Source organism: Suncus etruscus, chromosome 6, assembly GCF_024139225.1.
Source record: "Suncus etruscus isolate mSunEtr1 chromosome 6, mSunEtr1.pri.cur, whole genome shotgun sequence".
Lineage (NCBI taxonomy): Eukaryota > Metazoa > Chordata > Mammalia > Eulipotyphla > Soricidae > Suncus > Suncus etruscus.
Genome location: NC_064853.1, coordinates 25,141,131 through 25,159,944, shown reverse-complemented (window position 1 = coordinate 25,159,944; position 18,814 = coordinate 25,141,131). Strand labels below are relative to the sequence as shown.

The window sequence follows — 18,814 nt, the reverse complement described above, 5'->3', positions numbered from 1 at the left end:
GAGGTGTGGGTTAGGGAGGGGGCCACTCTTGGCTTGGTGCTTGGGAGGCCGTGCTATGCCAAGAATTGAACCCAGGGCTTCACAAATACAGATGTGCTAGTCCTTGAGCCACATCGCTGGTTGAGGACATCTTTCCAATCTCAAAGCCCTAAATTCAAATCCTGGCATGGCTGGATTTAATCATAGTGGCTCCTTTAAACTCGTCCCTCCCCTCCCCAGTTCCTTGGTTCTGGAGTCCTGCTCTCAGGACTTGGAGAGTGTGCCTTTACTATTCTTCCTGCCAGGATCTATTTTTTGGGGGTGGGGAGTGTTGGGTCACTTCTGGCTCTCTGCTCAGGGAACCATATTAAGATGCCAGAGACTGAACCCGGATCAGCCACGTGAAAGGTACACGTCTACCTGGTATGCTATCATGCTAGCTTCATCCAGGATTTGTTCATTGCTTTGTCTTTGTGCCACTGCTTGTACTGCCTAGGTATTGCAATTTTACCAATTGTTGAATTTTATCCACTATTTTTTTTTTTGCATCAGCTGATGTAATCTATTGTTTCACTTGTTATTAGTTGGATTTCTCTGACTCCAGAAAGATAAGATGAGGAGAAAACAGCTGAGTGAGGAAACCTAAGTGAGGAAATTTTAGGTGGCTGCCACACTGGAGACGGCATCTTTGCCATCATTGGGCACAACCTGCTCTGCCTAAATCCTGAGGAGCCCCTTCGTAGTGTCCCACATCCAGCCTGGGAGGAAACACATCCTTTACTCTCAATGGATTTCTCAGAAAGCCAAGTGACTTAACATTACAAATAACTCCATGCTCTAGCAGAATACCAGACAAAGAGGGCCCCCACAGGAGGTTTTCCACAAGATGCAAGAATATGCTCACTCTCCTCACCTCACAGAGCACCCTCATGGGCCTTCAGACCCAGGAGATTCTATCTTCACAGCACTGCGGCCAAATAGACAACAGGTAAGCGGGAGGTGCTACAGGTGCAAAGGTTAACCCTGCAGACTGGCTATCCCCATGGAGTGTGGAATAGCAAGTGAGGGGAGCACCCAATTAGCAGGTGTTTCTGTACAACATTCACCCCAGCCCTCACTCCCCACTCTAGACTGACCACTCCCGTCCTTTCTGGCCCTGGAAATAGACAGGGATGGCAATGAACAGAGCTCCAATGGGCAATGCAGTGTTTTGGCGCCAACTCCTGGGCTCACAGTGTCATTACACTGGCACCCTACCCAGAACCCATCACACCTAGTAGACAGACCCTCTGCGATGCTTCTGGAAGCTGGTCAGCCTCAGAAGATCTCTGCTCTTGTGTATTTTACAAACCAGATTAACGTATTTAGGATTTACATAGTAGGAAAGTTCCAGGAAGCGGTCAAAGGCTCCACTTTGCATTCCTCAGTGTAGGGAGAGGCGACTCTGACCACCTCCACACACAAAGGCATTATAACCAGAGGCTTTATTGGGGGACTGGGACTAAGGCTAGCATGCAGGTTTTGAGGGCAAGCACCGCTGCCAGAGGAACAGGGAAACAGGGAGGAGAGGACCGGCCTCCCAGCTCTTTTTTCAGTTCTCACAGGCAAGGATGCAGGAAGGGGTGTGTGTGTGTGTGTGTGTGTGTGTGTGTGTGTGTGTGTGTGTGTGTGTGTGTGTGTGTGTGTGTGTGTGTGTGTGTGTGTGTGTGTGTGTGTGTGTGTGTGTGTGTGTGTGTGTGTGTGTGTGTGTGTGTGCGCGCGCGCGCGCGCGCGTCAGCATTTCACAAACTGGTGGGTGACCTCATAGATTCCTACTGACTCCTGAGCTTTTTCATCGTAATCAGTCCAGTCCTGTGAAAAGAAATGGGAGCATCAGTCTCCTGCTTCAGAGGGCTGGTACGGGAACAGCAGTACTTATAGCCTCGAGAGGCACTGACTGACTAAAAATTCACTCATCTGGATGTTCTGAAACAGAACTTAGACTGCCCAGGCCTGAGCTCAGTGTGTCCAACTATGTGATTTGAAGCATTTATCTTTCCTGTTCTCAGTTCTGTACTCTATGAAAAAGGGGCGACCACTAATTTCACAGTGAATAAATGCTGACAGAAAACCAGGCAGTAATGTATTTAAAGGTGCTTAGCACTGTGCTGGCACCTATGAGCTCAGAGCCCAGAAACATTAGTTGGTTTCTATTTTATGCTGTGCAAACTGATGTTTTTCTTTCCTTCCCAGGGCTTAGTCTCAAGACTTTCTTATCTTGGGCACGAAAGTACAGGAACACAAAATTATATTTCTACTAGTTTTTTTTTTTCTTCACAGTCACAATGGACAGTGAGCTGAAGGAATACAAAGATAGGTTCCTGCTGCAGGATTTCAGCCAAATTCTCAACCTATCAATGCAGCCTTGCTTTATGCACAATTTTGCTTTATTTGTTTGTTTTTAGGCTACATCTCCTGGCTCTGTGCTCAGGGATCACTCCTGGCATGTTTGGAGAATCATATGGGGTGCTGGAGATGAATCCAGGTCAACCGCATATAAGGCAATCGCCTTACCTGCTGTTTTGTTTTGGCTCTTATGTACAATTCTTTTTTAAAACACCTTATTTAATGTTGAATTCATGGTAGGCAGCCCTGGAAGTCATGTCTGAATCCAGCAAGCAAACCTATGGTCTTACAGCTATTAAGATGGTACTTCAGCCTCCTAAATATCCTCATTTCAGAAAATCTTTTTTTTTGGTTTTTGGGCCACACCCGGTAACACTCAGGGGTTACTCCTGGCTATGCGCTCAGAAGTCGCTCCTGGCTTGGGGGACCATATGGGACGCCGGGGGATCGAACCGAGGTCCGTCTCCTAGGCTAGCGCAGGTAAGGCAGGCACCTTACCTCCAGCGCCACCGCCCGGCCCCAGAAAATCTTATAGAAAGTTATCCACAAGCTCTACACCCACAATCCCTGAACACCTAGAGGCTACTTCCTACCAAGTGTGACCCATACCTTTTCTTGTAGATTAATATCACCAAAAGCTGTCCCGGATTCCACACCCTCAGCTGCAAAGCCAGCCTGCAAAGAAGGGAAAAGAAGGTGCTAGTCTAGGAGAGGTGGCACCCAAGGACAAAGATGCTGGAACAAAGTTGCTGAGCTTCCTGGTAGTGGTCCCAGGACCAGAGTGGTTCTGTGAAGAGCCCTGGAGAAGGCAGGTGGCGTGGGACAAGTCCTTCTACTACACCTTTTGTTATAGTTACAGCTTTAGGAATCTTTGGATCACACTCCATCACAGGGTGGTTTTGGGAATGAACTCAGTGGTACATGTATTGAGCGCCATCCCTAAGCCCCATGACTTTCTATAATGTAAGACTTTAGGCATGTCAACCTCTCTATGGACCTTAGTTTTATGAAAGAGACCAGAATCCCTCTGCTACTTCCCAGATACGCTTTAGGGCAACAATGCTTCACAACTGGAACTGCCCTGGACTCAAGAGACCTGGGTTTAAATGATAGATTTAAGGGATTACTATTTGTCAAGTCCCAAATTGTGGAGGCTTTTTGTTCATCTGAAATAAAAAAAAAAAACAACTCATAACTTCCTAAGAGGAAACCAAAATTCCTAAATGAGGAAACCTGTCCTGGTGTTCAACATAAGACAGGAGCTTAATAAATACCAGTTCTGGAAGGAGGAGTCAAAATTCTGCTCTTTCCACAGCCCCCGCCCCCCTCAAGGATACACACTTTCCAGGGAGACACTCACCTGGGGCTGGAAATCCACTGGCTCGAGGCCCCGGCACTCAAACTCCACTATCGTCTTAAACTTCTCATTGTTTTCAGCCTGGAAAGAAAGTATGTAGAGAACAGGCCTGATGGAACTCTCAAAAGTACCACTGATTGCTGTTCTACTGCCAACTGGATCCGTACTGTCTCTATGAGCCTGGTCCAGGGCCCACACACCTCCTGTAAGACTGACCAGCACCTGATCCCCGACATCTTGAACAGAGATGTGGAGGGTTAATCTAGATTCTGGGTTAGCGTGTTTGGATGTAAGTTGAACTCTGCCTCCCTTAGCCTCTGGGTCTACAACTGTGAAACGGATTGGAGAAAATTACTCCCGGTGAGATTCTGAACTATGTATACAGCACCTGGCAGATATGATATTGTTCAATCAAGCTGTATTATCAGTATCAAAACATGATGACAAGAATGCCTAGTCACAAAGTCTCTAGATGTCCCAAATGGCCTGGGATAATTCACCAGTCATTTGTGCTCTATCTGCAATGCAGGGGTGGATGTCAAAGCCTTTGAAATAGGGACTGCAGGTGGAGGGGACACCTTTCAGACAGACATTACAGCCAGAAATCATGCCTGAATCATGGGATGACACCCTTTAAACACCTGAGACGTATTTCACTCTCATGGCCATTACTATTCACCAGCCCTGGCGCTGCCTGAGAAGACATTTCTTTGTTGACCGTATTTGATTTTTTTGTTTGTTTGCTGGTTTGTCTCTTTCACTCCATTCTGAGTTATAAAGAGCAAGTTCTCCCGGAACTTGTCTAACTTCAGGACAAAGCAGAGAACTTGGTGTTCATCACTTTCTTAGAAATGTCAAAAAAGGAATGAAGAATACATGCAAAGAGCAGCCTTTCTTTAAACTAAATAGACCCAAAGCAAGTACCATCCCATCTGGTACTGATCCGGTAGGGAGGGCATCAACCATTCATACTAATGATAGTTAGGATTCAAGACTGTCAGCCACCCTTCCAGGACAATAGGGACATGTGAAGTGTTCATCTAGGTATGAAGACTAAGCTGCCAGGAACTCTGAGGAGAGGTGCCTAATGGCCACACTCAATACTTCTATGTTTTGTGTGTGGGCACTGTATCATCTGATACTGATGATATCAGAGTGAATCTATGATCTGTGAATGGGGCCCCCAGGCAGATCCTTCTAGTATAGACATAATTAAAATTCAGGCATCCTCTCTTCCAGCTCAACTTTACTCCCATGGTGCCTGGCACCATAGCAGAAAACTTACATTGTATGGCTTGATGGTGCTGCTCAGAATCTCTGCAAAAGACAGTAGACAGAGTTGAACCTGAATTCCTACTCTATGTTCCTTCCCCCCTTAACCCCCACTTCACCTCCAGTCCACCCATATGCAGTACTGGAAAAGGAAGAGCCTGTGCAGAAGCTGGGCGCTTTAGGCTGGGTCACCCACAGGTTAACACGAGCAACAGGCATTGGCCTGACCTACCAATAGAGTTTTCCCTCGCACACAGCTTGCACTTCTGGACCATGGAGGCACTGCCTCGGCCTCCCTTCAGGGGCACAGTGTCCTGGAAAGGAGTGAACAGAATCTCTGATCACCTGAATAAGAGGGCTTTGAGAAGACCCATATCCCACTCACTCCCCAGTTGAAGGGATCAAGTCCCCCGGAAGAGGTGGGAAAGTTACCATTAGCCGGAGGTACTGCCACTTGTCTGAGATCTCCCCGCAATTGCCACATTTCATCTGGGAAGGGAAAAGGAATCCTGAGTAGAGTGGCTGGCCGACAGTCTGTGCAGGAATCGTGGAGCATGTACCTTCACCCTAAGGGCCAGCCCCAGCCAGACCACGGGGGCTCACTGCCCTTGTGGCACAGGAGTCGAACACTCAGCACCTCTTTTCCCTCTAGTGGGCTGGCAATTTCCCGAGTCCTCAAGGCTCTGAAAAAAGTGCTCAACATAAAACTGTTTATCCCCATCTTTATCATTAAGCTTTGTTTCGTTTTGTTTTTTTTTTTGAGTCATACTCCACGATGCTCACGGTTACTCCTGACAGTGCTGGGAGACATATGAGAAACTGGGGAATCAAACTCATGTTGGTCGTTGCAAGGCAAGATGCCCTCCCCACAATCCTATAGCTCAGGGCCCCGATTTTGTGCCTTTTTTTGGATGTCTAAAAACATCAATTCCTCAAGGCACACCTGGCACTAGATTTCAAAATATCTGGGAAATAAAGTCGGTCTGGAGGCGTCCTGAGAGGGTGGCCTTATGCCCGACACAGAGGAAGATGATCTTGGCTGGAAAGCGCCCTCAAAGTGACTCTTTGGAAGAAGCAGGAGGCGAGCCCCTTCAAGGAGGCTCCAGGTGAGTCACAGATGCACATGCCATGATGGTCAAAGAACTGCAAACACTCCCAATCCCAAGGCATCTCTAGGGAAGGCCAAATCAAATCAACAGAGTCTCTAAAGCAAATATATTATGCAATATAAATTCCATTGATAAATATATATATTTAGATAAATATATTCGTGTATTTAAATATATAGACATCTATTGATAAATCCATGTATAAAGCAAAAATATTCTAGCTGGACAAATCGAGACCAGGCTCGGACACGGGCTCAGCGCCACCGCAGGTCCCGGGCTGGAAGGCGAGTCGTCGCACCTTGAGGAACCAGCGGAAGTCGTCGCCCACGGGCCGGAGGTTGGTCACGTTCTCCAGCGACGCTCGGAGCTGCAGCGCGATTCTCTACGAGGGAAGAGCCGCAACGGGGGGCTGCAGGGGCCGCGCCTGCGCAACGCAACGCAACGCAACCCCGCCCCCGGCGGCCTCCCACGGCTGGGCACCACGCCGCTCGCCCCGGCCCTTCGCGGCGCTCCGGCCGGCCTCCCGGGCAGCCGCCACCTCCCCGCCCTCGCCCCCGCCGCCTCACCCCCATCTCGGCACGGCTCCGTCCGGCCCCGCCGCCGCGTTGCTTTCCGGCTCGTCGTAAACGCGCGGAAGGGGCGGGGCCTGGCCCGAGAGTGGCCGGCGCTTCCGCCACACCTCGCGGCCTCCATCTTCGCAGGGCCACGCCCCCCTCTGGCACACGGCTCACTCCGCACGGTCCGTCGTGGACTCTGCCGGTCGTCTCTTAGAGACTGCCAATTAGGAACCTCCTCCCATCTTACAGATCTCCCAGACTTAAGACGCTCGGTTCTTTATGGCTTAAGATTGCAGATTTTAAAACATGCTATTGGGGGCCGGAGAGATAGCACAGGGGGTAAGGCCTTTACTTTGCATGCAGCAGACCCTGCCTGGTTCGATCTCTGGCATCCCCTATGGTCCCAAGCCTGCCAAGAGTGGTATCCTGAGAGCACCAGGTATGGCAAACGAAACAAAAACAACCCACTAACCAACAACAAAATGGCCACTGGAGATTGGAACCATAGTATGTTTACCTTGCATGTAGCTGACCTGGCTTCCAACCCCCAAAACCGCCTGGAGTGACCCTTGGGAACATTCTTTTATTTTTGGCCCACACCCAGTAATGAATAACTCCTGGCAGTGCGCTGGGAATCATTACAGGATAGAACTGGGATGAACTACAAGCAAGGAAAACTCCTACCCACTGTGCCTTCATGCTGGCCTTACTTTTCTTTAATTTATGATTCAGTACCCAAACACTGTCCTAAATCCATAAATCTCTGGGGATAAACAGCACATTAGAACACAAACCTAGCACGTATCCTGCCAGGATCCATTCTCAGGACCATATGGTTTTCTGATCATGGCAGGGTGCAGTTGCAGCAGTCTTGTCTCCAAGGCCCCCAGAACTAAAGACTGGCCCAGTGAGCTCCACTTGGGAAGTTTAACCGCCCCCCCCCCCCAATATACCCCAGAGTTTCCTCTAGATATCACGGATTGAATTCCCACTGTATCCTTTTGTATTTTACATTTTGTATTCTTTTGTATTTATACCCTGTGGTGCTCAGGGATCATTCCTGGTTCTGGACTCAAGGAGCATGCAGTGCCAGGGACTGAACCCAGATCAGATGAATTCAAGGCAAGTGCCTTACCTGCTGTACTCTTTCAGCCCCCACTATATATTTTTAAGCGTGTACCTCTATTTTCTGTAAGTTGGTAGTTATCAACTGCCAGTCAATTAGATTTCTAATTGTAATACATCGCATAGGAAATTAATTTTAAGAAGTAATCAGAGGTTAACAAAATTGTGTCTTTACAAAATGATAAAAATTACATTTTGTCACATTTATGAAAGACAATCATTTAGAGTTCATACAAAAAATACTTCCATGATATACACAAAAATGTCCTGATAACAGTAATTAAAAATAGCTACTCCCATCCCCCTGTGTCCACACCAATATTTAATTTAGATTGGTTTAATCTTAAAGTGTAATCCAATAAGACTGAAGACCAAACACTTCAGGTCCTGAACGAGGTAATAAAATACTCGTAAGCCTTCTGGATCCCTAAAAAGAGAAAATAAATTTAGAAAACAGAAAAACTGTGGGATAAATTATAATAGCACAGATTTTTATGTACCAAACTCTTACAAAATTATTCAAGAAATTAAAATTCTGAAAAACAACTATCCAGAAAGAAGAAAATAAACTACATATTTTATATAAAATTATTTATTTCATTTATGATTATTATGAGATCACAGTCATATAAGCATGTTTTTTAAAACCAGGAAAGATATTAAGTAGAAAAGAACTAACCTAATTAAAATAAATTATTAAAATAAAATAAATTACATAATTTTTGTTTTGTTTTGTTTTGGTTTTGGGTCATACCCGGCGGTGCTCAGGGGTTACTCCTGGCTGTCTGCTCAGAAATAGCTCCTGGCAGGCACAGGGGACCATATGGGACACCGGGATTCGAACCAACCACCTTTGGTCCTGGATCGGCTGCTTGCAAGGCAAACGCCGATGTGCTATCTCTCCGGGCCCAAATTACATAATTTTTGTGCTTTCAAAAAAACTTAACTTTATATATATATCTCCCCCACCCCCCCCCACCTCCTGTCTTGGAGCCATACTCAGCACGCTTAGTGGTTACTCCTTTCTCTGCACTCAGAGATCACTCATGGCTGTGCTCAGGGGGGACTTAAGGGGAACAGGGGATCAAACCCAGGTCAACTGTTTATAAGGCAAGTGCCCTACCCACTGTACTATCACTCTGGCCCCACCTTTTCCTATATATTTATTTTATAGTCACCTATTTAAGAACTAGGAAGGTGATTTTTTATAAAAAGTAGTATAAAAGCACGACTCAAAGGCTAAGGGTTAACACCAACAGCAAAGGAAGGAGATGAAGGAAGCTAGTATACAATGATCCAATTCAGTTATGTCTCACCCCACACCTTAAACAGGCTCCAAATTCAAAGGATGCTTCATAATAAAGACTTAGGCCTCAGTTTCACTATGTGTCAGCTTTTCTATTGATGTGAAACCCCAAATTTATAATTTAAATAACGTCATGTCAATTTTGCTCAAAGTGAGGCTTAGCAACACGTTTTCTGAAGGGGCTGGAAGAAGGGAGGGAAGAGTGAGTGTGCTCCACCAAAAGGGGCACACTCCCTATCACCTTCCAGTCCACATCATGTGTGTAAATGTGTGTGTGTGGGGGGGAGGTGCACGCACACACCTGCACCTGACAGTCTCGCCCCTTTACCTCTAATCTACATTCCCAGGAGCCAGCATAGGGTGAAGTATATGCTCTACCATCAAGTGACAACCTCACAGTACTGAGAAGCTCTTATTACCAGAGATGAACTAAAACAATGAGAAAGTAATTAAAGCAAACCCTCAACTATTATGTGGTGTCCTTTTCTAAAGAGGGGATAAAGCCCCCACCACCTTCCACTTATACCAACTCTTACCATAACAGCAAGAGTTTCATTTCAATCTGTTCCAAAATAGAAACGTGAAAATATCACAGACACTTACTTGGATTGATTGACATCAATAAGAGAACCAATTTTTGAAGTTGTAAAGGAGATATGTTCATCTCCAATGACAATTTCAAGTTCCTAGAAACAAATCAAAATAGTACATTCAGTTGGAGGTTTTCATCAATTGTAAAGCAAGGTGTAATATTAGCCAAACCATGCAAATCCGTTTATAAATGGCCACATAAGTAAAAGCAGTTCACCCTGAGCACTAAATTATGTTGGGCATTGGAAACAAAGTCACAAATACTGGTTGACTCTTTGAATAACTCACAATTTTAGAGAAAGTTATGTCTGCAAATTCCACCACTTGTGGTGTTTGGAAGAATATAGTGTTTTATACAGGAGTTTTAACTGTTAACAAAATAGAGTAATAACTCTAGATCTGTATTTTACAAATACCAAGATCAAACCTTTCTGAGAAAAGTAGGAAAAGGAGTGACACTCAGAACTTATATTTGATCAAGTTTTGTCACACATGCTAGCTTTAGGTCCTTTAGGTCTTTAGTTACACAATGTGATTGTTTCTGCTGGGTGGCACAGATCAGTAAAACCAATAAGTCCTATCTTTATGGAAAATTCCCTTTTGTCTGTTTCTGAATGACACCGGTGTTTGAAGGAACATGCAGTGCCATGTTGGCCTGGGACCAAACCCAGGCTCTCATGGATGCAAAGCATATGCTTACATTGAGCTTTCTTCCCGGGCCTCCAATTTTTTTCTATAATTTTTCTTTTTTTGTTTTCAGGCCATAGCTGATGACTCTCAAATCATTCCTAGGTCTGCACTCAGGGATCAATTCTGGCAAGGCTTAGGAGACCACATGGGATGCCAGAGACTTGAGTTGGCCATGTGCAAGGCAAGTGCCCTGCCCACTGTAATGAACTCCAGTCTAATTAAAAAACATTATGCAATATTCTATCAATGTCCCAGGGGCTTTGTGGCTCTGTGCACTGGAATGACCTGTGATCACTTAAAGGTCTAGATGCTGGGGGTGGAACTAGGGTCAGCGGAATACAAGGTAAATGTGTTAGTCCCTGTATTTTCTCTCTAGCCCCATCCAGTTTTTAAGATTTGGTAATTTTAAATTCTTATGTAATTTTAATAACAAATACATAGCTAAATATAGATAGAATTCATAAAGTTTAAATGTTTAGACTATTCTATTCACCTATTAAGGCAGCTGTAGTACCTGATTTCTAATTTTTGTTAATATTACCAATGTAATACTCGATGCAACTCCTTTTATTATGGAGGAAAATTATTTGAAGTACACATTAATATTTTTCAACTCTGCTAGAGGAAAACTGTTTACATATGGGTTTGTTTCCAGTGCTTCTACTCTGTTCTATGTGACAATTTCTGAAGCAGTACACAGCACAAATGTCAATAGCTTTCTAAGACAATTTTACAATTATCTTTACTACTCCTATACCGTCAATCACTTGTGATCTGAATTCTCTACATATTCTAGGAAAAATCCTACTGTGACTTTGCTCTGAATGCAATAAATATATAAAATTACTTTAGGGAAAATTCATATATTGAGTCTTCCATAAAAGGCCTTTCTTGTGGGAAATCTATGGCTGATTTGTTCTTTCTTCAGACCTGTGTTTCTTCCCTTCATTACTGAAACCCTCGCATTCAAATTTCTTTGCATCCTCCTGCTGCTTTTGGTCTAGCAGTTACTTAGTAGATGTAGAATTCCTAGGAAGGAGAGGGTGTCAAAGCAGCAGTTTAGGGCTGGGCTCTGAGGAGTCAGCAATTAATTTCACATGCTACCCACACCTGCAACGACTTCGTCTGACCTGTAGGTTCAGCTGCGAAACACTTACCTGTCGGCCCACCCGGTCAGGAGGTGGCCACAGGGCATCATCCTCCTTGGTGATTTCACTATCATCAATTATTCTTTTCAATTCCTCCATTACACTTTTATGTACATAAGCCTGCAAGCAAGTTAGAAAATAACAATTAAGGTGCTGTGATCAGACTCAGACAGGAAGGAAAGAGCAAATGATTACTTGGAACATACCTTCCTGGCATCTAGGGGAGGCATTTCAGCCTTGGCCTCTGCATGATAGAGACAGGGCAGGACTAGAGGTGCCAATAAGGACCCCTCCGCTCCCCCATCCAGCTGTATCTTGGCACAGTCTATTTACATGAACCATCTCCTTGAATACATATTCAATCCCAATGGAACCCAACACAAAATATCTACAAGCCCAGCTTTTCCTGAATCGATAACGTACTTCTTTAGAGTAGACAGTTTTCCAAAATGCATTTTTGGGCTGGGAGCTAGCTCAAAGGGCTCAAAGAGCACACTGCATGCAGGAAGCCTGGGTTTGAGCCCCAGGACTGCATGGACCCAGGAGTACACTAGCAACAACACCCCAGGTTCAGGCACAGAGCCAGAAGAGGCACCCCCAAGCACTCTTAGATGTGTGCCCTTGCCTCCCAATAATGTAAAATACATTTTTCATACTATTTCATGTAGGAAAATATGTGAGGAAGGATGCTGACATGGGAAGGTAATCATGCTAACAGTTACATTTCCAAATATGTCAAAGGGGAGCTCTGACAAAGCTTTAATAGTGTGACAGAAATCACACCAAAGTGGAGTCCATGCACTCACAAGAGGTTGGAATTGTTTCGTTCTCTTTTCCCGTAAGAGGTGACCTTGAGGCCTCCCTAACTAGTATGTAGGCCTTCATTTTACGATATGTAAAGGGCATACAACACCACCCACCGCAGGGTGTGTGTTAAATTAGCTCATTCATGGAAAATATCTAGTACTCTTGACACTTAACATGCAGTCAGTGCTAAAAAATGTTCCCTGAACCTCTTGTCGGTTCAAATGCAAATTAACAGCTCTCCATAATGCTGTGCACGAGACAATTTAGTATTTTGTTTTACAACAGACTTAGGAACAGGAAAGGGTAATAGGTTTAATTCTGTTTGTGAGGATTAAGAAACCAGTTTCTTAAATTCAAATCAGGAAATTTACCTGAAGTCACAAAACAGAAAATTCAGGGTTCAAACTAAGATCTGGAAAACTACAAACAAATATTAGAAACTGATTCAGCACTGTGAAAGAAAATAGAAAACTACATAGGGATTTGAGAAAAAATTTATGAGTTGGAACTTGCTTATACTTTCCCGTAATTTTTTTTTGGGGGGGCGGGGTCACACCAAGCAGTGCTCAGAGGTTACTCCTGGCTCTACGCTCAGAAATCACACCTGGCAGGCTTGAGGGACCATATGGGATGCCGGGATTTGAACCACAATCCTTCTATGTTCAAGGCAAATGCCCTTCTGCTGTGCTATCTCTCTGGCCCTCACTTGCCCATATTTTATCTTTTACTACTACTCCCAGAAAGAATTAAAATGACACAGGTTGTGACTATAATGCAAAAGAGCTCTCAGAAGGATCATCACCTCTTTCCGGATCATGACATCATTTTTGTAATTGCTGTTGTTGGCGTATCTCAATTTCCCTGCAAGGGACAAAAATCATATTCAATATCTAGTAAAAATGTATGATCATATAAAGCATCGCTAGCCAATCAAGACTAATGTCGTTTCCCAAAATCTCAACATTTTCTTCAAACTATTTATACAGTGGTGTTTCAAAAGTAGTCCTTTCATGCAGCTCATCACATAGAGTGATGAGTGCAGTTGCAGAGATGACTACACTGAAAACTATCATAACAATGTGAATGAATGAGGGAAGTAGAAAGCCTGTCTTGAGTACAGGTGTAGGGGGGTGGGGAGGAGGGAGATCTGGGAAACTGGTGGTGGGAATGTTGCACCGGTGAAGGGGGATGCTCTTTACATGACTGTAATCATACAACTATAATCATGTTTGTAATCACGGTGTTTAAATAAAGATAAAGGAAAAAAAAAAAAGTAGTCCTTTGCAGAGCCCCCAACAGTCAAGAGTACAGCTCACACTGAACTACAGTTCTTCCACAAGACAGCTCAGGTTTGTGGAAGAACACAGGCAGGCTGAATTTTTACTCTAGCAAAGCAGATCTCTGCAGGTTAGGAAAGAAAGATAGTCATCAGTAACTTACCAGCTATCTCTTGAGGCTCAAATAAACAATGAAAGCATTTTGAAACTGTAAAATGCTACTCACATATCTGGTCAATCAGAGCAAACTCTGATCCACTTCTGTGATGGCAAGATGTGGTTATAGCATTGAGCATGTATAGACAGCCTCTATGTACCAATACAATACCCGGTTGATTTGGGCATGGTGAGCACAAAGGGAAAATGAAAAAAGAGATGGGGAAAAGTAGCTGAACAGAACACTTCTGTGTTACATGTATTAGACCTTGAATTTGATCACTGTCACTTAAAAAAATTATCTAAACAAAAATGGGAAATGCATGGGGCCGGAGAGATGGCATGGAGGTAAGGCATTTGCCTTTTATGTAGAAGGTCATTGGTTCAAATCCCGGCATCCCATATGGTCCCCCGAGCCTGCCAGGAGTGATTTCTGACATGAAGCCAGGAGTGACCCCTGAGCACTGCTGGGTGTGACCCAAAAACCAAAAAAAAAAAAAAAAAAAAGGAAATGCATTATTTTTCCTGTAAACAAAGAGCACATGTGGAAAAGAGCCAAATAAACTAATTTCAACAGCCTCTGCACTCTTTCTGCCTCAGGTCTCTTCCTTCAATTTACTCTCCACAAAGTGGACAAACTGATGTACTGTCAAGACTATCTGATAAACTAATCTAACACCTAACGTAACAATAGCTACTTGAGAAAAATCTATATCTTCAGCATGGCATAATGTTAAGAGCCTGAAAGTCCTCTCACACAGCTACAGTTACTAAGCAAATTACTTTTTATTTCTGTGAAGGAGGTAAAGGGTTGGGGTTTTTGAACCACAGCTGATGGAGGTGATTCCCAACTGTGCTCAAGTATCACTCATGGCAGTGCTCAAGGGGATTTGTATATGCATAATTACGTATATACTACCCCATATGCGGTGCCAGGGATTTGAACAGGGTTGGCCATGTGCACGATAACTGCCTTAACTCTCATACTATTAACTATCCAGCCCCCAAAGTATTTGTTTTTTACCTGAAACATACAACACATTTTGATTTTTAGCCTCTGAAATATTTCCTTTACTCTCGACTAACCAATGCCTACATAATTACTAAAGACTGCCATTCCCCAACTCACTTTATTTATGTATTTATTTTTGTTTTTGGGCCACACCTGGCGGCACTCAGGGGTTATTCCTAGCAGGTTCAGGGTACCATATGGGATATACCAGGAATTTAACCCAGGTCCATCCTGGGTCGGCAGCGTGCAAGGCAAATGCCCTGCCACTATGCTATTCAGCCCTCCCCAAGTCACTTTAATTGGGAAATCTTCCCTGACTCTCAGGCTAAGTTAAGTGCTTCTTTCAGTATTTAGTTCCTGCTGTTTCTAATGCAGCACTCAAAACACTATATTGCCACTGTTTAAAAATTGATCTCTATTCCCTGCCTTTCATTAGTGTTTTCTATTAGCTTTGATTCCTTTTTCTTTCCCCACACAGAGCCCCTTCCTCAAATCAGAGTCCTACTGTGAGCCCAGGAGATAGCTCAAAGGGTGAGTGAGTCCACATGCTTTGCAGGCAGGAGGCCTGAGTTTGTCTCCAGCACCATATGGTCTCTCAAATTCCTTTTGTAACGACCTCCCAAGTAATAAGTCAGCGAAGCCCCCCAGTCCCTAAGCACCCAGTTATAGCCCTAAAAACGAAGAGGAAAAATAAATCCTATTGGTTCAACCTGCATATTTCTTAAATCTGAAGCTGGAAAGAAAGTACAAAGAGTAGGGTGCCTATTTGCATGTGTTTTATCTGGGTCCAATCCCAGGCACTCCATATGGTCCCAAGCCCTACCAGGAGTTTACCTGAGCAAAGTTAGAAATAACACCTCAACATGCCAGGTGTGCCCTCTACCCCCTAGCCCAGCCGCAGGGAATATCTGAAATCTCTCCATTTTCTTTCTTTTTTTTTTGATTTTTGGGCCACACCCATTTGACGCTCAGGGGTTACTCCTGGCTATGCGCTCAGAAATCGCCCCTGGCTTGGGGGGACCATATGGGACGCCGGGGGATCGAACCGCTGTCCTTCCTTGGCTAGCGCTTGCAAGGCAGACACCTTACCTCTAGCGCCACCTTCCCGGCCCCTCTCTCCATTTTCATTAGCATTCTACTTCCAACCAACATCTTCTTGTTCCTTCCACTCTTGCCCAAACTGCACCCCAATAATTAAAATGTCTTAATTTTTTGAAGATGAGGTAAATCAGTGGTAAGGTGTATGTCTTCAGAGCACAAGACCTATAAGACCTGGGTTTTGTGCTGGGGGAAAAGGGAAGAACAGATTAAATCTCTTTTCTGCTTAGAAATATCGAGGTTGATGGGGCCAGAGTGACAGCGGTAGGGTGTTTGCCTTGCACATTGCCGACCAGAACGGACCCGGGTTCGATCCCTGACATATGGTTCCCCCGAGGCTGCCAGGACCAATTCCTGAGTGCAGAGCCAGGAGTAATCCAAGCGTCGTAGGGTGTGGCCCCAAAACAAAACAAAACAAAACCAAGAAATATCCTGGTTGTTAGGGGTGGGAGCAAGATAGTACAGCAGGTAGGGCATTTGCCTTCTAAGTGGCTGACCTGGGTTTGATCTCTGATATCCCATCTGATCCCCCAGCACCTTCAAGAGTACTTCCTGAGAGCAAAGCCAGTTGTATTAACTCCCTGATCACTGCTGGGTGTGGCCTCAAAGCAAAAACAAACATACAGTTTTTTTTCTCCAGTTACTTCCTGTTGCACTTAAGAGAAAAATCCAAATTCTGGCTATAAAGTTCTTCCTCTTGGGCTTCACAACGTAGCTTCAGTCAGAGAAGTCTGGTCCAACACCCCATCTTTGAGCTCCCCAAGGCCACTCTCTCTCTCTAAAAGCAGCTCAACCTCAATGATGCCATCCCTTTTTATTCTCTCACCACTCACCAACATCTGGAATCTTCTTTTTAGTTGGTGACTGCTCTCCTAATACTAAAATACAAGTCTCCTAAGAGAGGTGGCTTGTCTAGTTTATCCTGTATTCCTGATCCTCATGGAACATAATCTTGGTACCAAAGTGGAAATGCATGCAAATGGTGCAAAAAATAAATAAAGAGAAGTCCTGGGTACGGGGACAGAAAGAACCCGTGGCTTGGCCACAAGCACCGTGTCTCGCAGACCAGGCTGGCCCCAGGTTTGTCCCTTCCTCCTCTGATATCCCCACACACTCGGGGTCCGGCCTCCCCACTCGAAGGGTTCCTGGGGTGCGTGCTCTTACCGTCGGGTCGGAACTCAAACTCCAGGAACTCGTGACCAAATTTACCCTTGTGACCCACGTAGTACCGCAGATAAAAATCGCTCTCCATGGCTAGCGAAAAGACAAACGAGAGCGATTTGAAATGCTACCAGCAGCAGCCCTATGCGCGCACGACACTGACGTAATGACGGCGCGCAGAGATGACGTCAGTAGCGGCGCATGCGGCGCAGGAGACTCTACGTCTCTTCCGCCACGTCCTTTCCGACTCCGCCTTGCCCAAAAGCAGCGCGGCCCGTTCGGCCGTGGGCGTGGCCAAACAGAGGGAGTGGGCGTGGCCAAGACAGGGGCGGGGCCTTCTCCGCGCCTTTTCTCCAGGTTAGGAAGATGAGAGCTTCTTCAGGCATTAAGTGCCTTATTGTTAGCTGCTGGGCTTCTATATAGAAACTTTTTACAAGTGTAGATGGCGTCTTCTTTATGCCTGTCATTGGAGATGGTGGTTGTAGTTAGTGTATAGGGACAAGTTATTTTTAATGAGGGCAATTTACGTTTATGTAACTGGCACACAACATCTGTGGGTGGATAAATAACAGAAGTGCACACCAAATTAAGGGGTTTGAGCTAAAACCATTGGTGCTGCTTGTTTGTGTGTGTGTGGGGACGACGACGACGACGCTGTACTAAAGATTGAATCTGGAGGTCCAGCATGCTTATATTCTAATCTTTCAAGCTATGGTCCTGAGCCCTAGGGTGGTTGAATTTAACGCAAGATAAACAAAGAAAGTTGTAAAGGGATAGTAGTGATACGATTCTACTGTTTCCTAGAAACATCACTGGCTGCTATAGATTGGGTTGGAAAACTGAAAACTTGGAAGTTTGAAATTTGGATACATAGTTAATGTCAGTAGTACTCCCAAGTTTTGGGGCCCTATATACAGTTAATGGCAAGAGTGATAGAACAATGGGTGGTTTTGGGGTGGACTCTAATAATGTAAGTCTTAAGTATTTTCTTTAAAGGGAAAAACTCCTGGAGATACTTGTAAGCCCTAATATTCTGCCTACAAGTATCCTCCAGGAATTCTTTCCTTGGCTAAGGACAATTAGCTAGATGAAGAGGAAGAGAAGGGAAATGTAGACTATGTGCTTTGGGGGCACTAGACATATAGACATCTATGTGTACCTCTGACCATTTACTTCATTCTTTTCTTCATATATAAAATGAGGAAGACAACATTGGTGGTATCTATCTCAGAGAGATGCAAAAAATTGTGATGATTAATGTAAAAAAACAAGGAGATAGTACAGTGTTAAGGTTGTCATCATGCATGCAGCTGAGTTTGATTTGAGCCCTGACACCACATATGATCCCCCTGAGCATTGTCAGTGGTAGGGGGCACAACCCTGAAACCCCTTACAAGAATGTCCCAGGTAATCTCTCAGTCCTTCTATTGAACCACTGAATCTAGTTGGATGAGATTGTCTGAAGGGTGTCCCTGGGCCTCTTGAGCATTGTTTGTGAGACATCCTCCCCCTAATAAAAGAATACCTGGTAAATAATAGGGAATCAGCCAAAGATCATTTACTTTTCCCTCAAAAAAAGCATTACACTGAAACCGTACTTTCAGATTAAAAAAATGAATTTAATCTCTCTCTAGAAACAGTGCAGATCTTACAAATGTCCACATTTGGTTTTCAGTTCACCTAGATGATGATGATGATGTCAGTACCGCTAGTGAGATGCAGCATACCTCCTTCTGTCCTACTTCTGAGAAGGAAATCAGGCTGCAAAGGGCAGAGTATAAGAG

At 44.6% G+C, this 18,814-nt stretch overlaps 2 protein-coding genes across 2 annotated transcripts; both read right to left on the bottom strand.

Moving 5' to 3' along the window:
* Nucleotides 1-1,752: 1,752 nt before the first annotated feature.
* CZIB (CXXC motif containing zinc binding protein) lies at nt 1,753-6,711 on the bottom strand. Its single transcript, XM_049775083.1, has 8 exons — nt 6,669-6,711; nt 6,401-6,484; nt 5,426-5,482; nt 5,226-5,307; nt 5,007-5,038; nt 3,725-3,802; nt 2,974-3,039; nt 1,753-1,830 (listed from the first exon to the last, which is right to left on the bottom strand). Exons 1-8 carry the CDS (start codon nt 6,672-6,674, stop codon nt 1,753-1,755), a joined length of 483 nt encoding a protein of 160 aa, XP_049631040.1. The 5' UTR covers nt 6,675-6,711.
* Nucleotides 6,712-7,931: 1,220 nt separating this feature from the next.
* MAGOH (mago homolog, exon junction complex subunit) lies at nt 7,932-17,192 on the bottom strand. The gene is made up of 5 exons (XM_049775104.1): nt 17,034-17,192; nt 13,129-13,187; nt 11,529-11,639; nt 9,694-9,776; nt 7,932-8,211 (listed from the first exon to the last, which is right to left on the bottom strand). Exons 1-5 carry the CDS (start codon nt 17,119-17,121, stop codon nt 8,112-8,114), a joined length of 441 nt encoding a protein of 146 aa, XP_049631061.1. The 5' UTR covers nt 17,122-17,192; the 3' UTR covers nt 7,932-8,111.
* Nucleotides 17,193-18,814: the final 1,622 nt, after the last annotated feature.

What these genes read in the sequence shown, in the direction of transcription:
- MAGOH (XM_049775104.1), bottom strand. Translation starts at nt 17,121, where the DNA reads ATGGAGAGCGATTTTTATCTGCGGTACTACGTGGGTCACAAGGGTAAA. An exon ending in ATGTCATGATCCGGAAAGAG is followed by an intron (nt 11,640 to 13,128) that starts GTGATGATCCTT and finishes ACTTGCTTGCAG; the next exon opens with GCTTATGTACATAAAAGTGT. An exon ending in CTGACCGGGTGGGCCGACAG is followed by an intron (nt 9,777 to 11,528) that starts GTAAGTGTTTCG and finishes ATTTGTTTCTAG; the next exon opens with GAACTTGAAATTGTCATTGG.
- CZIB (XM_049775083.1), bottom strand. An exon ending in ACTTCCGCTGGTTCCTCAAG is followed by an intron (nt 5,483 to 6,400) that starts GTGCGACGACTC and finishes TTCCCTTCCCAG; the next exon opens with ATGAAATGTGGCAATTGCGG. An exon ending in CAGTGGATTTCCAGCCCCAG is followed by an intron (nt 3,040 to 3,724) that starts GTGAGTGTCTCC and finishes CCTTCTTTGCAG; the next exon opens with GCTGGCTTTGCAGCTGAGGG.